Below are 17,754 nucleotides of genomic sequence, written 5' to 3'. Positions count from 1 at the left end.
TAAATGACTCACTCAAATAAATTACATGGAATTTAATGATTTTACTTCTAAAAGCCAGGGCAGGGCTTCCTACGCAGTGACAGATAAAACAGAATAATGGGAAAACTGACAGTCTCGGCTTTGTTCTTAATACGTGAAGGTGGCTGCTGTAATCTAAGACAAATACATAAAATACAGGTTGTTCCTTTAAACTGGCAAAGCAAATATTCAGGTCTGGGTGTGGAGGTCTCACAGCAGCTTTGGTGGGCCCTTTGCCAATGTTATGAGAGCAGTATATCACGTGAGGGTGGGACCCTACTCTCAGGGAAAAAATACAACTGGAAAAATGAGCATGTGCAACTTGGGCAGGGGAAAAGGGGAAGGAGAACTGAGAACGTGCTGGTAGAGCATAGAGAAACAAAGGTCTATATAAGCATTATTTATGTTTAGGGGGTTCAGGCTCAGACCATCAGAACTCCACCTCTATAAAGACATTAGCATTACCCTGACAACCTGAATAGGGGTGTGTGGCCCTTACAACCATCCTTAGAGATTTATGAAAAGAAACACTTTGAACAACTCCTAACTTTATGAGTTAAGACTCATAAACTGAACCTTGTGCAGCTGTTGAGATTCTTCTCCTGTTTTTGTCTGGATCTGGGGTGGGGATGGTTGTGGAGAGCACAGGCCCTGGCAGACACACACACACACACTAACAGTGCAGCTGTCTCCCAGGCACACTCCTCCAAGGGCCCGGCATTACTCCCTGGAGACTGGGCCTGAGGTGTGCAGGACTATTTGTTCACATTTAAAATTCTCTGAGTGCTACCATACAAAGCTGAGAGGGGGCACACGTCACCTTTGTGTCTGTTCCTTTAGTCACAAAGGCAGTCAGGAAACAGCAGCATGAGCATCTCATCCCCAACAGCGAGGTTTTGCTAAATTCAGATCATTGTTCTCCAGATTTGTGACAAGATGCAGTGATGTTTTTCCAATGAGGATATGTATTCTGGTAAGACTTATTTCCAAACCCTCTAGCTGGCAACCATCTCTCCTGCTTAGGTGTCTGCAACTAAACAGTAAGATCCACAACTTTTGCTGAAACATTTTTTTAGTAATTTAAGGACAGAAGCACAAGACAATGTGTTAAAACCCAAGATTCTACCTGTTTTGTGGTGACTACCCTCCCTACTGCCAACCATGCTGTACCCAGCAGGAAATGCCTATTCTCAGACACATTAAATTCACAGCCCACACAACATTCTCAGTCAGGGCATGCTAATATTATGACTTGATACTACATGGGATATTTTTGTAGCACTTGATATATTGAGTGGCTCACAGTTTTGATATTTTATCCTCTTGACAGTCCTACAGAGTAGTAGGGTAAAATTTGTACTATGCAGAAGACCTAGAGCAAAGAAAAAGTCATTTGCTAAGTATCAGACTGGAAGCTGTGGCAGAGCAGGGCTCAAACTGATGTTGATCAGCCATCCTTCCTAAAGTGCAGTACTTAGAGCTTTCATTACAAAACCCTTGCAGTGTCTAACTAATAAATAACACTCTCAATCAAAGACATATAAGACTGAAAATAGCTACTGTCTCGACAAAACTCCTACTCCTCCTCACACTGATGAAGCAGGATTAAAATAAACAGCTTTAAGTTCAAGCATCAAAAAAGGGAAGAAAACCTGTCACAGGGCAAAGCATAATAGAAAGCCTCTAAAGTTAACTTGGAAAGGAGAGCATGGGCCTGTGGAAAGGGTGCTGCATCCACAGCTCTGCTGCATAAACCATCTTGTGTGCTCATGCCTCACTTATCTGTAGGATAAAAGTCTTTCTCTTATAAACTTACTATTCTGCCAGTGGGGAAAAAATTAGACTAAATAGCAAACTACTACAGTAAAGAGCTTTCTTAGCTGCAGGGATTTTTTTACTCATGCTAATATCTTTATATGTATTTAAACAAAGATGGTACCTTCACAGGGAAAAACCATTTCCTCCAGTTTCTGCATGTCTGTCTTCCTGGTTCTAGAGCTGACATCCTTTGTCAGCAAAGCCATAGAATTTGGGAACAAACTGTTTCCCTTAGAGCAGACAGAAGGACACTTGCATCATCACCTGTCTCACTTTCAGGACAGATATGGCTCCAAACAAAGACACCAGTGGCTGAGTAAGAATGCTAAGTGCTTGTAGGAAAGGAAATTGTCCTTCCAAGTTAGTCACCAGCACCAACTCCTGGACATTAAATTCTGTTTCCCTTTAAGCCTCAGACACCCTCATTTCACACACTATTCACCACGGATTGACACTTGTTCTCAACACATGGGAGCGTTTATCTAATTTCTAAAGTCCCTGGAGGGGTAACCTTCACTTTTGGTACCAGGGCAGTTTATTGCATACACCCACATCTGCTTCTCTAGTAACAAACCAAAATGCTGTATCTGCAATAGCTTTTATGGTTTCCAAAATTACAAGCCAACTTCTCTGCGGGCTCAGGGGGTAACTGTGATGAAGAGTGTCTTAATCTTTCTGTAAGAGGAAACAATAGAGGGGTGTATGTAACAAAGCCAGGTGCCAAGGCCTGAAATGCACATAAGATTTCAAACTTGTATCAAGTTAGGAAAGTTTGGGCTAGAAGAAAAGGGCAACTACAGCACACCAGAAGTCATGCCTTTGCTTCTGCATGATGTTTGTGCAAGACAGGGAGTCTGCCTTGGTTGTATTTTAAACAGGTTTTTGTATCTCTTTCTAGCAGTCTGGTTTAGGACTGATTAACATGTTTATGGCCTTTCACTGACTCGTATTAAAGGAAATGATAAGTGTTTTCCAGCAAAACACAAATGCGTCCCATTTGAGTGTAACTACCTCACAGCTGAGCAGTCAAGGCCTAACCACAGCAGTGTCAGCTGATCCTAGTTTTTTGCTAATTACATGCCCTTAACACCAGCTTTGGGATCTCTTTGCAGAGATCCTGTCTCCCAGCCAACAACCCAAGTGCATGAATGCTTACTGCAATTCACTGTGTTTGTATTGCTCTACTGCTAAACACACAAAGACGTTATTCTAAAGTTCTCTCTCCGTTGTTAATTCACTGTAGCTTCAGTCTCGTTACGGGTGTTTGAGAGATAACATCCAACAAAGCACAGTGCTTTGAGCTTCTATTTCAAGTCCAACAATTAACACAAACAGCAACCATCCCTCGGACCTATTACCGTGCCAGGAGTGTTTCGAAATACAGGCTAGAGCCACATCAAACACGCTTCTCTAACAGCTTACAGGATGAGGCAAGGGTGCACTCTGAATATTTAATTATTTCATTTAGCCCGCAGACAGCTTTCCTGTGTTTGTTTATGCCGAAGTTAAGCCTAAACAGCTCCATAAACCCAGTGAGCCTTATTGCCATTTTACAGACGAGAAGTGCACAGAAGCAATGAGAACTGAGTCTTAATTCGAGGGCTCAGATTACCTCGTAAAAGTATCAGATTTAATGTCTTCTCAAGCACAAAAGGCTGTCTGCACACATGCACATAAACAAGTTGGGAAACTTCTCTTGCTGGCAGACAACTTTATCTCGGATAAAGCCCAACAGAAACAAAACAACTAAAAAGGAAGCAGTCCAGCTCTTAAAGGCAAAAGCAAAATAAACATGTATTCTGATACATCCTAATACAGCCACATCTGCCTTTTGCTGTGTGGATCCAGCCTGCCTTCACGAACCAACACCTACTTAAAACACTCTAACACGGTGATGTTAAATAGCACACCCCACTTTTCCTAGCAGAAAAACTTTTTAGCAATGGATAAATTAAGGCACCGGAGCACCCTCTCGTGGCAGGCTGGAAATTGCTGGAAATCAGCTGCAATCGATCCTTTTACCTTCTTAGTTTAAAATTTTAAAACAGTTTCAAACAAAGCCCGGGCTCCCCAGCTGTGCCCAGCACGAGGCCACTCACCTGCTGCCCGCTGAGCACGCGGTGTCCCAGAGCCTGCTTCCCTGCTCCCAGAGAACAAGGTGAGCTTTGTGCAGAGAGGGGAAGGCTGTCTAAGAGGCTCCTCGCAGTCAAGTGCTGTTTTGTCCAGGAACAAAACCCCCTCCTGGCATCCCTCATGTGTCTCGGCCCCGGTGTAGCTGTGTTACTGCTGCTGCAGTAACCAATACCCAGCCCTGGGGATATCAGTGCCCCGGGGGGGACAGGACAGAACCAATACAGCTCACCTGAGACTAAACAGCCCACGATTCCATTGCCTTGAGGCATTCCAGCTTGTACAGCACCAGGGCTGAGCCCCCCACCTGTGGCAGAGCAGGTCCTGAGAGCCCAGCTGAGCATTACTGTAGAGCCGAGGCTGCACCCAGCAGCAGTTCCAGGCTTTGCCACCACCAACTAAAATGAGACTAAAGCATTTTATGTAGCAGAAATGGCACATGGAAAAAGGCACTGCACCTCTGCTATCACTGTGCAAGCTTGTGTGCGGATGGGAAGACAGTACCAAGTGTCATTGAAATTTAGCTTAACCATTTCACAACAAAATAGAGGAAGTTAGACAGATTCATACACACCAAAATAAGAATTAGAATTTCTGCACAAGGCCTCAGACAACCTCAGACTTGACAGACTTAAACCCTATGGCCTATTTCAACTTCTCAAAGACCATTGGTACTTTGGACTAGATGCAGGAATCACAATCAATCACTGATGTAGAGGGTGGTGACCTCTTTAAACATTTTACCCCTGAAGAAGTTTAAAAATATTCACTTTTGGTAACCTAAAAATGAAAAAAAAATTCTGACAAAACAGAACAAGGATTAAACCTGCTACACTTCTGTCTCACAGGATAGCTAAGGCAGGCCTCCCAAATCATCATCTGAGCACCTACTGACTTTGCACATCAATCCCAAGGCTTCTAATACACCTCTGGAATAAAAAAATTATGTAAAGTGGGTTAGTTGTTCTTCTGTAGTTTATATCAGACTCAAGTTTATTAGATTAGTTAAAAAAAATAGATCCCAGTTTCTTCTAACATGAAAAATCAGCTCATAGCTGTGTTGCAACTTTTCATACCCACAGGGTTTTTTAAGATCCTGAATTAAAAAAAAAAAGCTAAATATAACTCAAAACACTAGCACTGCAAGACATTATATACTGTTTTCCTATTTATGCTAAGGATCTTCTGTAGATAAAGCCTTTTTAATCTCAAAGTACCTCTGATTTCTCTGTTTACTCTTAGGATTAAAAAAAAAAACCACAACCAACGCAAATGAAAATTATGTAAAACCAACAAATACAATCCCAAATAACAAGTACACAATTGATGACTAGTGAAAAAGTATTGTGTTGTGCTTCACTGGGTAATTAGGCCATAGCACAGGTTTCACATCGGTATTGATTACACAAGCTCTGTTCATCCCTCCCCAAGCTGTTCCCATCTCCCTGCCTCAAAAAGAGATGACAAAACCCCACTCAGGAGAAATCACAGGAATCCTCTGGGGCTTGCAGAGAGCTGGCTCTCACTGTTTATACATGTTACTGCCACAAATTATAAAGACCACTGTAGCTTATCAATGCCAATCCAAGTCAGTGAAAAAGCAGGTTTGAAAACACACCAGAATTGAGTGAGATCACTCAAAGAAACCATTTTCAGAGCATCTGTTCAAGGTCTCACCTATACCCCAGTCTTTGTGCTTTGATCAAGTTGCCACTGTAAGAGAACTTTTGAAACATAGGCTCAATATAAGACTTGACTTATTAATAACAATATTCCAAACAGCACACGTAAGACACTCAGTGATTTACAGTTCAAGCTTTAAGAATTTACTATTTTAACTTAAGCACTTTAAATCTGAGCCCGGGAGCTGCCAACTATTAGACTGAGTATTTTCATTTGCCAGTTTATAGATGAAAAAACTTAATTTACAAGAGAAAAGGAACCACAAATTGGCTCTCAGTAAAAGGATACTATTTATCTTTCAGTTCTACTGAAGGGAGTGGTGGACATAGAAAAAGTATTAATACTCAAACCTGTCTTCTAAGGAAAAACTACATTAAACACCAGGAATGAGTAAGTCCATGTTTATGCAAACCAGCTCAGGTCAGTATAACCTTGAGTTCTGCTGTTCTCAGTGACTAAAAGGAGGAAGGAAGCTATGTCACTGTTTCAAAACATCTTCAAGGTTATTCAGATTTCTTAGAAGAGCCCATTTCCTTCTTCCTAGATGACATAACTTGTATCAATTTTTAAAAGTTTGCATAAACAGACTTTATTTTGTTGCTAAACAGTCACTATAGTTTCATTAATTGGCCAGTTTTGACATATTCGATTGCTGGATGGGAAACAACACTTTAAAATTATTTCCTATAAAACTCCTTCAAGGCTTATTTAAATAATTTTTTCCAGCTTTCTTCTATTATTGAGTAAATTTCAGGAATACCAGTATAGCTGTATCTTCTCTCTACTTCTGCTCTTGGCTTTCCTGAGCAGCAGCAGCACAAAATTGATATTCTCATCAGTCGCGCAGCCTCCCACGGGTTTCTGAATAGCAGCAGTAAAACTGAACAGTCTTGTTAACTCCCTGACACTGCTGGTTAGCAAAACCAACTCTGAGCAGCAAAGGCTTGGACATAATCTTGAGAAACTGAGCTGACCCTGTAAGCTAAGGAAGGCCTCATCATATTGATTTACACTCCAGCTTGGGTTTGAAGGGTTATCTTCACAATCCAGGGGCTACGAAATTAGAAGGTACAAATATTTTGGGGCTTTGTCTAGAAGACAGATCTGTGCTCTGTAAACACCTTTTAGACCACTGATATTTAGGGTTAGTGTAGGAGGTACTACTAATCTACTTGGATATGACAATATTTGAACAAGCTTCTACCCTGGCCCATGTTGGAGCATGCACAGATTTGTGATGGGGAAATGTTTCTCCACTTTGCAATTCCTGTCCATTTTGGTGTGTTTAGTGAGGCCCACTGCTCTCTGCAGCCAACTTTTCCACAAATTTATGAGTCTAATTGAACAGAGAATCTGAAAACCAGGAATACTTTGTGATCGATGCCAAATGCTCCAATGTGTATAATATTAATATCATTTAGCAAATACTCACATGATTTCTTTCAACCACAAGCAAGCCTGACACCTGTTTCAAAATTAGCCACGGTGATCTTAGTTGAGATGATGACAAATAGGAACAGCCAAGACATACTTGATGCTTTGTTGTTGGGATTATCATGGGAGAAAGGAAGGAGAAATAGACTGGGAGGTGCACAGGGTCACAGATCCAGAATGTTCTTATCCTCCTGAACTCTAATTTGATTCCTAATTTGACCCAAAAGCAGCAGGAGATGCTTCCTATGTCTTTGCCATATATACTTCTAATAAGAAGAAACTACTACAGTTTCACTTTGGTATTAAATAATAACAAAACCAAAATCCAATCCAGCAGCATTATCAAATTAAAGGATGAGGGATGCAGAACTGTCCTATAGAAAAATGAGTGTTCCTTTTCTTACAGTATTGTAGTCCCAATTGTCACATCACCATTGTCACAGAAAACTTCCAAATTATCATAATCGAAGCTCTAAGTTTATTAATAGGTTTTTTTAATAGAAATATCAGAGTAATGTTAAGATCCTAAAGACAATGTTTGGGTGGGAAGGGCAGGAGAAGAGGAAAGGAATTTCTTGAAAAAGTTCAGTCTTAAAAGAAGTATGTTTAACTGGCCTTTAAAAAGCACTAGAAGATTGAAATAAGACCAATTTGATTTTTAGTGAAGTCTTTGTCCCCCTCTCAAAAAAAGGCAGTTATTTTTGGGCTGTTTTTCAGAATGCCTGTGCTGATTTAGCTGATACTGAGAGCCACCTATTAAAAAGTTAATTTATACCCAGCTGCAGACAAGCAATTGCTCTGGGAGATGCACATGTCTTTATGGAGAGCCCACAAAGCACATGCAACTTCCTAAGCAGATATGGGTAATATAACTAAGCTTTGTTGTTGTGGTTTACAGTGTTACCAACAGGAAGCCTCAATGGTTTTGTAAGTGTCACTTATTCTGGGGAGAATAATCTCTATGGGTAATACCAAGATCAGCCTTTAAAATAAAGTATTTCATAACCACAAAACCAGAGAAATGTGAGGGATGATGCAGTAATGGTGAGAGAACTTTACACATGACTTCAGACCCAGCAAGTCAACGGTGTTACTCCACTCAGTGCAAGCTTTTGTTCCTTTCCTGCTGTGCTGAAGGTGCTGCTGGGGGTCCAAACAACTAGGAGAAATATTTATTTGTCAGTAAATACTTTTCTGATTGCTGTTAAGGAGAGAACTCTAAGCCTACACTGCAGATTCACCTGCAAAGCCAGTCCAGGGGCCATTTGCAGTGCAAGCTTTGCATCACTCGTAATTACATGCTGGTGAAAGCCCTCCTAATGGTTTGGCAAGCAGGGATTTGGGATATCAGACTCTGAAACAATTAGAATGGAGGTGAGGCTTTGGTCTGTAGTCATCCATCCTTGGCTTTCTGAAATACAACCAGATGAAAATAAGCTCAGCAAGTCACTAGACAAAACCCAACTGTATTACTTGTAATAACTTCCACACACATCCCTACTGGAGTAAGTGCAAACTGCTGTCTCTTGGCTTATATTAGCTGGATTTTGACACAGTTTCTTATGAGTGTGAATTAGTCAGCTGTCAGCAGTATTTACAAGATAGTTTACGGATAGTAAGTATATTGGAAACATTAAGCTATGACAACTAAGAAAAACGGGCTACAATAAATCACAGTAGCAATTGTCAAGCTTTAGCCATAAAACAAAAAAGTAGGGCTTGACTTTGGTGAGGACTGGCCTGCTTTAAGAAACACACATGACATATGCTGAAGAGGGTCACAGAACAGGTCACTTCTCCTGAACACAGGAGAAAACACGATTTCAAGCTTGCTGTCCCAGAATCTGTAATTAGTACCAGCCATGAAACATGGCTGAAGCCACCCGTGCTAGAGCATCTCCAGAATACAGTCCAACTGCCTCCCAACTCTAATTGTGTGAGCTGCTAGGTTAAAAAAAAGATGATTTAAGCCACTTGTAACAATTTGCTTGTGTGTCCAAGAGCTTACACGTTCACTTCCCACCGATTTGTTCGCTTGGCCACGTCCTTATTTCCAAAAAAAATCCCACAATTTTTTTTTTTGCAAAACATTGCTCTTGCAAGCAATAGCAAGTTTGTGAAATATTGCTAGAACAACTTGTACTACACCATCTGCTACACGGGGAGAACTGAGAAGCTGGAGATCTGTCTGGGCTTTGAAATTTGATTTTTAAGTTGGTTCTGACTTAAACATTTTGAAGTAACTTCATCTCAGTCTTACCTTCTTTAGACTGTGTTCCCTGTCTACGTGCAAAGTACATAGGGAATAAATACATAGCAGGAATTAGATCAGTAGTTTGTATTATATTGTCCCTTCCGTTGAGTTGGTAGAGTCCTCTCATTTGCAAAATACAGTAAGTGAAAATCTCAGCTTAACACAAGGTATAAAAATCAATATTGAATGCAACTCAATCTGCAGGAATAATTTAGATATCATGGAGAATGATGCAACAGAGATCATGTCTATAATTTCATGTTCTACAAGAGATGTTCCTCTAGACGCTCAGCTGAACTATCCTTTATTCCCCATATAATTAGTTAAAAGTTATTTATACATGATGGTCCCACTAGATTTCTGATTTACAGTACAAAAAGTCAGGCACTGAATACAGTGATTATATTCCATCTGCACAGGGCATTTACTGACAGGAAAGTCTGCGGGCAAGTAGTTCTGGCCTGAGCTTGCTGCATTTCACTGGGATGAAAAATAAAGAACATTTTAGGCAGCCCACAAAGTGCAGTTGTTAAACTGACCCTATTTTCTCTCCTTCTTTCCATTTTCCTGCATCCAGCCCTTCAGTTTCACTGAATTTCAAAGGGACAGTGTTATTTATGCTTCTTCCTATTTTAGAATGTTTTTATCATGTGGCATAGCACTCCGACTGCCTTAGGGGAGCTTTAATGATAATTTTATTTTTAAAAGTATAGGCTTATCTTGCCTGACCTTGATGCACATAGTAAAAGGTTGCTAAACTCCTCCTCTAGAAAACAAAACAGGGAACAAATGTCCTGCGCCTGCTGGATCAAAAGCTCAAGTGTGGCAGAGCCTTCCACTACCCCAAAATATATCACCAAGGCAACAGTAGCAGTATTGCAAACAGGTATTGGAAAGACTTCCCTGCCAGGATTTAAATAATCTGATTTTCCTGCAGTATGTGCTCTACAACACTCAGCAAGTCTTTTCAGAGATGAAAAGCATGCTAACACCATTCCTAAGAGTATCTTGGTACAGTAGGGCGTTATCAGTGCTCTTCTGAAAGCAAATTAAGAGCGTGTCACTCTTCAAAGGTCGTACGAGGAGCCAAGTAGAGCCCATGCAACTTGGAAGTTGTTGGTTGTTGTTGCTTGTAGCCCTTTCCTCAAAGAAACTAGTGAAAGGGATAAGGAGATAACCTACTTCCCTCTTCTCTCCCCTGTTCCTTCTCTGGAAGGGAAAGCAAGCTCATCCTATAATGGCACCAAGTACTTCTTGTCTCTTCTGGTTGCACTGACCTGTAAGAATTTGATCCTAACTAGTGTTCACTGCAGCTTTTCTCTCTGGAGTTGCTGTGCCTGTGGTACAACTGAATTCTGATAGAGAGTACATGGGAACACTAGTGGTGAATAATCCTTCTGTTTACACTCTTCCTTTCTACTACATTAATAGCAACCAACAAGCTTGATGATCCATTGCCTGCTTTAAGTCACAGACTAGGTGTCAGGAATACTTGCTAAGGGGTGTTTGAAGGGCTAATTGCAGAAGACTGCAAAATCCATGGTTATCTTTTTGCATCCTGGAGAACTCTGCTCCACAGCTAATGGATGACAGGAGTGTATCAGCTTGCTTAGGACCTCTCTGCTCGATTTCATAGCAGTGCTCACAGAATTCAATACCACGGTGAGCTCAAAGCCCCAGCAGTCGAGGTGTCTGTTCTCATGAGGGAACAGTGGCTTGCCACAGTACAGATCCCTTTGTTCTTTCCATAAAACAGAAAACATCTTCAAATTCCTTGCTTCCTCCAAAAATACATCCTGAAGTAGGGAGTGCCTGTAGTGCTTCTCCTGCAGAGCTTCTGCTACACAACTGTAACAGAGCAAAGCTCGGGACAAGCTGGCTCAACTCAACCTCTCAATTTTTCAAGGATATCTACACTTCAAATTAGTTGGGTACAAATGCTTGTCACAGGTTTCCAGTAGCTTGAGGTAAGGGGTTTTACACTTTATTTATTTGATATGAGGTATTCTTCAAATCCTACAAAATCCTGTAGCAAAATGGATCTGAGGCTGAAAACATTGTTTATCTCCATCCTTTTCATAAACAACCCAGAAGAAGCAACCCTTCAAAATGAACTCTGGCAAGAGTACTTAGCACGGTCTGCTCCTGGCACAGTGTAGTCTGAAATGTGCCAACATGAGCTGAGGCAGGGATTTATACCTGCAAGGGTCTCACACAGTCAACAGGTTGTCTTCCTCACATCCACGAGAAGGAAAGCCAAGGAAGGGAGATAATCCAGGCTCATCCTGTGACTGGCTGGTTTAGTCACTGGTTCAAGAGTGCTAACCCAGATCTCTGTGCTTTTGCCATCACTTTTCATACACTCTGAATACATGTCCTAGAGACAGGATGGGAGGTCAGGTTCAGAAAGAAATTACTAAAAAAGAGGAATCTGGATCAAATAATATCACCAGCAAACACAGCATCTCAGCAGCAGAAGTGTATAACTCACATAAAGAAAGCCAGGTTGAATAAAATAGGGCAGCGAGGTCATTAAATGAAAAACAAGAATACAAGTTGAGAGCAATTCCCTCGGACAAGGAGAGTCAGGATCACAGGAAACAGTTTCTCTGACAAAGGAAGTGAACTACAGATTCAGGAACATATGTCTTCAGTTATTGCCCAAGACAAGCATTTAAATAGGTAAAATAGTTTAAAACCCCACCTCTGGCTGTACAGATTATCAATACTGAGTTGTTTACTCATTACTAGTAAAATGTGCATGGAATCAGGGAACAATTTACAATAGCTGAGGCTTTCACCAAGATGGAATAAGAGTTTGAAGCCTGCCTTGAAATTCTCAAAACCTGGACTGCCAAAAAACCCCGCCCCTTTTACATAACCTAACAGAATAAAACACTGTATCTTATTTTTGACACACCTTCCTTTACAGTCTGCATAGACAATAACAGAAGCAACAAAAACCTAAATTGTACCCACTGTCTTACAGCTGAGGCAGCTAACCTAAGCAATATAAATAGTAGAGAAATTATTTTAAAAGATACCATCACTGTTATCACCGAGCAGTGAGTGTTCTTTTTACATGTCACTGAACAGTTTTATTCAGAGTGTGTTGGCTTTCCAGGCTCATTCTTGCTTCTAGTTCTATGCAAGACAGAGCAGAAGGGCTGGCAGGGCACATGACTTGATCTGCATGCATGCTTAAGAAACCTTTTCCTCTCCATTTCCCTGCCACTGCATGTCAATAATGCTCCCTACCTTCTAACTTAAAAATTTAGTAGGGTGGAGGGAGGAGCTAGAAGGATTTGTTCAGGATGCTGAACTAAATCACTACCAAAACACGCAGCAAGAAATGAAAAGAAGTGCTTGAGTCAGTGTCAACTGTGTTATTCTGAAGTCACTATCCATCCCCACATGCTGTACTGTACTTCCCACAAACGTCCTTTCTGTCCTTGCCTTGTGAGAGCAGGAACTAAAGAGTCATCTTGGTACCAAAACACAGACAGACAGTTTGACATGACCAGGAGTGCACTTAGCAGTCTCTACAGCAATTCTGCTCTGCTGCTACAGGCAGACTTACCCCACTGGAAGAAGTGGGGTATGTGCATAACTTCTGAGATCTCCTGACATTGTGATTGTGCAGCATTAGTCCATCACATGAATGTTTTTGCCAAAGTACCTCTTAATGTACAAAAATACAAATTCGGCAGAGTAAAACGTGAAGTTGGTGACACTAAGGTTGAAAGATGTAATAAAACAACAACTCTTAGTTTTAATTGTAGTAATAGTAGGTCAGGCATTCAGCCAGCACGTTCTGTTTTGGTTCTAAAGCTGATAGTGCTCCCTGAACTCCAAAGCTGTGATAACGCTGAGATTTTTAGGAACCAGATTCAGTGCTGTGCTCTTGTTGTGATAGGTACTTACATGTCAGCAGTCCCAGCAGATGATATTTACTTTTAGACTGCTGGTTGCATGTTCCTTAATCTTTTTGCCTACTCTCACTGTATTAAGCAAAAGAAAACATGTATTGTCAGGAGCAGCCTTTCTTTATAAACACTGACATCCCTCTCCACCTAAAGCCAAGCCAGCCAAGCTCTCCAGAGCTGACTCAGGTCTTTAGGATTAGAGGTGCATCCGCACATCTATTCTCAACGTGCTTGTCAAGGCAGACAGGGTTCAGTTGATCATACCTTCCAAAACTTGGCAACATCTTAACATAATGCACAAATAGGTATAATAAAAAAAACGTGGTTGCAAAGTGGGATTTGAAGCTGCAGGATCCTGCTAAGAGGTTACAGAAACGAATCGTGTTACATTAAACATTTCCCGTATGGGTTTACAGCAATAAGAATAGAAGCGGACAGGCAAAAACTTCAACCGAGAATCAGATGGCAGCTATAACACCCCAGACAAAATGAAATTGTTTGCTCTGCCAGGAGCTATATAGAGACTCGCAGATCTAGAAGGGCAAGTCGCAAAACGCCTCAGCAAACAGACAAGAAGACAAAGCACATGTTACCTTTACCTTTGTAAACAAAACCAGAGCTCGGAACCGCCGCGGTGACAGCGACCGAACACCGGCGAGTCCCGATCCCCGGCGGTGCCACCTCGCTCCCGCTGTGGCCGATCCCGAGCTCCGGGGGGATAAAGCTCCTCCGGGGTCGAGCATCCCCTGGGACGCGGCGGCCGGGGCGAGCATCCCCCCGGGCCGTGTGTGCCCCGCTCCCCCCGCCCGCCCCTCCCCTCCGCCAGTAAACCCACGGCAACAAAAGAGGGAGGGGAGCGAGGCCGATCGCGCCCCTCTCCCCCCGCGCCGGCCGCTCACCGTGCTGGGTGAAGACATTGAATCCTCCCTCTGCGGAGCGCCCGGCCGCCTCCCGCCGGCGGCCCGCGGGCCTGGCCGCGCTGCTCCCCCGCGGTCCCCGCGGCTGCTGCTGCTGCGGCGGCGGCTGGTGCTGGAGCCCCGCGCCCGGCTCGCCGACGCGGCCCACCTGCTGCCCCATGGCGGGCCGCGCTCACATCCCGCCGCTCCCGGCCCGGCAGGCGCGTCCCGCTGCTCCCGCGGCCGGTCCCGGCGGCTCCGGCGGAGCTCCGCGCTGGGGCTTCACGGGCTCGCCCCCGCAGCCCCCGCCGCCATCTTAAACCACAGAGCGCCGGCGGAGCGCGGACGGAGCGGCTCCCGCGGCCGCCTCCGGTCCGCCCAGGGAGGGAGGGAGGGAGTGAGGGAAAGAGGGAGGGAAGGAAGGAGCGAGGGAGGTGGCCGCACCCCCCCAGCCCAGCCCAGCCCAGCCCAGCCCGCCCCGCCGCGGCACACAGAATCCCAGAATCCCAGAACTGTAAGGGTTGGAAGAGATCTCTGGAGAGGCAAGGCAGGGTCACCTAAAACAGGTGACACAGGGACGCGTCCAGGTGGGTTTGGAACGTCTCCAGAAGGAGAGACTCCATGCCCTCCCTGGACAGCCTTTTCCAGGGCTCTGCCACTTTCAGTGGAAAGAAGTTCTCACGTATAGAATACACTGAGTTGGGAGGGACCCATCAGGATCGCTGAATCCAACTCTTGCCCCTGAACAGGACATCCTCAGAATCCCACTCTGAGCCTTAGAGCGCTGTCCAAGGGCTTCTTGAACTCTGTCAGGCTAAGGCAGTGGCCGTGGCCCCGAGGCTGCCCCAGCCCAAGGAAGATGCTCTCCCTATAAGATACAGCCAGGCTGGTTCACCTACAAACCTGAGCAGGTGTGAGTGGTGAAGTCAGGGCCATGTGCTCCCAGGAGGGAGCAGTGGTGGGTCTGTCCAGGGCCATGTGCAAGGAGGTTGTTGTAGCCAAGTGGGGATTGGTCTCTTCCCCCAGGTAAAAAGCGATGGGCCAAGAGGACATGGTCTTAAGCTGTGCCAGGGGAGGTTGAGGTTGGACATTAAGAGGAATTTGTTCACAGGAAGGGTGATTAGACATTAGAACTGGATGACCAGGGAAGTGGTGGAGTCACTATCCCTGAAGGTGTTCAAGCAAAGACTGGATGTGGCACTGAGTGCCATGGTCTAGTTGACATGGTGATGTTTGGTCATAGGTTGGACTTGATATCTCAGAGGTCTTTTCCAACATAACTAATGCTGTGATTCTGTGATCTCCATGGGTCACCAGACCCCAGGTTGATTCATTGGGCTTCCACAGGGACCTGCATGGAAGAGGAGGAAGGCACTGCTGTGTGAGTAACCTCATATGTTGGAGGCCAGGTGTGGTTGGCAGCAGGGTACTGTCGTTGGGTGGTTGAACATACACTCAATTCTGTAACTAATTAGTAAACTGTCTTCTTTCAGCTTCTGTAATATCAGCATAAGGCACTCCAAAGCAGAAAGGAGGAGGTTTCATCCCAAAAGATAATGGTGCTTGTCACAGTTTAGAGGACCTGGGCACTTGGAAATATTTCACTTTCCATACTAGCAACCATTTTAGCAATGCCTTGGCAATGTTGCTTCATCCTGGATGAGCCACAGTGCTGCTTCCCTTGGATGCCTTCACCACTGAGAACTGATGTGACAGTGACAAATTGGCTTGGTAACACTTGCATCCATCCAGCTTCCAACCTCTGTGTGGCCATCCTGGGGTGGGAAGGTGAGGAGACATTCCTCTCATTGCTCTGTGAAAGTCAGCTGTCAGTGACAGGAATTCTAAGGTCATGTTCTACCTTCCCAGGATCATGAGGTGCCATCCATACTGTTGCATGTACTCAAACTGCACCCTGCTGCAATAATAATTCTGCCTAAATTAGGGGGGGCTCATCCCATTGGGCTGGTGTGTTCTCTGACACGGGCTGGAATGCCTTAACTCACTAAATTAATGGACTAAGAAAGTTGGGGAGATCAGAAATTACAGACAGTCTTGCTAATAACACACAACAAAACAGTTCTTAAAATAGTGCTGGGACCATCTGGGGTGTTGCCAGGTCCGGGACCTTGTACGGGCACGGTTATGTGGATGTGAGGAGAGGGTGTTCCTTCAGAATGGACAGTCCCGGGCAGAACTGGCCCATGGGGAAACTCTGCAGTGGAGATATTTCCTGGTCTCACTCCAGCCAGAATTTGCAGGGTTTGGCATTTATAAATGGTTTGCCTTGTAAACAAAATATATGTTCTCTGGAGACTGTAGAGACAACAAACACAGAACTCCCTCATGCCATTTGCAGTTGCCACGTAGGATAGAACCACTCGTTAAAAATCAACAGAAATACTATTTTTCTTTCCTAATGCCTTTTACTTGCTCATGAAGAACTATCCAGAGGAAGGCCATTAGCATTTTAAAAGAAGATGCCAGTGTCAAGAGACTGTTATATGTAAGTGCACCAAGGAGAATTGGATTTAAACACTGCTCTTATTCCTCAGATCTCATGAAATCCCTCATTCTCTCTCCCAGCTTGTGCACATAAAGCAGCTCACTGAGGGTTACGTTAATGCCCGACTGCAGGGAACCTGTCTGACACACAGAACCATCTTTCCTGGGGATGGGGTCAGGCAGGGGCTTTCTGAGAAGGCCTGTTGCAGGGAGAAGAGGGCTGCAGCATGAGTTTTTTGTTGTTTATAATAGTATTTTAAGACTATGCTTGTACCCTGTAAAAAAAGCTTCAAAGCCAGTGCCCCAGCCGTTGCTGGTTCAGTGCTAAACAAGCCAGACCCTCAGACTGGGCTCCACTTGGTCCCCTGGTGTCCTATAAACAGGGGACGCCCTGGTTGGTGACTGCTCTTTGTAGAACCCCTGCTAGAACAGCAGTGGGGATAGAAACAAGAAATCCCCAAACTGAAAATGTCTCTGTGCTGCTGAGTCACCGATGACACTGAGCCACATGTTCCTTGTTGTTACAGCAGGAGCTAGGAAGTTACTGCACAGTGTCATGGTTAACCATGCAAAGACAAGAGGTAAAGTCTGCACCAATGCTACCTATTATTACCAGCTGTGATGTTATCAGCCTCAGTAAGCATCAGGAATAGGCTGTTTCTCAAAGGTAATGTCTTCTGAAGAGGTCTGGCACTGTGAGTTAATAAGGCATCTAACAGTTACTGTGCTGGAGATTTTGGGCTTCCAGTTAATCTGCCATTCATGAGCTGTTCAAGTAAGGGATAAAAAGGACCAAGGAACAAAGGCAGCACTGAGGTTACAGTCATGTGCCTGACAAGAAATGTGGTATTTCTAGAAACAGCTCTAAACTGACTTTAAATATTAATGGTATATCCATTTCTTGAAGCTTCTTATAAGCACTGACAATGCATTTGCTCCCCATCCACAGTGTACTCCAAAAATCACAGTCAAAAAATGCTGGCTGAGCAGTCTTACGTGCTCAGCACTATGTGTCATGAGAATGCTGCTGTCATCTGCCTGAAGTATGGCTTCTGTTCCTGAAGGAGCCTGTGGATAAGCTGGAGACTCC

At 43.8% G+C, this 17,754-nt stretch overlaps 1 protein-coding gene across 2 annotated transcripts in view; it reads right to left on the bottom strand.

Annotated features, from left to right (window-relative positions):
• ABL2 (ABL proto-oncogene 2, non-receptor tyrosine kinase) overlaps positions 1-14,340 on the bottom strand; it is a 46,437-nt gene extending 32,097 nt beyond the window's left edge. For both annotated transcript variants that reach the window (XM_017815697.1, XM_017815699.1), the window contains exon 1: positions 14,163-14,340. In XM_017815697.1, coding sequence (XP_017671186.1) covers positions 14,163-14,340 — 178 coding nt within the window. The remainder of the gene's footprint in view (positions 1-14,162) is intronic.
• Between the last annotated feature and the right edge of the window lie 3,414 nt (positions 14,341-17,754).

The sequence above is a fragment of the Lepidothrix coronata genome, unplaced genomic scaffold (assembly GCF_001604755.1).
Source record: "Lepidothrix coronata isolate B3197 unplaced genomic scaffold, Lepidothrix_coronata-1.0 Scaffold52, whole genome shotgun sequence".
Lineage (NCBI taxonomy): Eukaryota > Metazoa > Chordata > Aves > Passeriformes > Pipridae > Lepidothrix > Lepidothrix coronata.
This window is presented reverse-complemented; position numbering and strand designations above follow the sequence as displayed.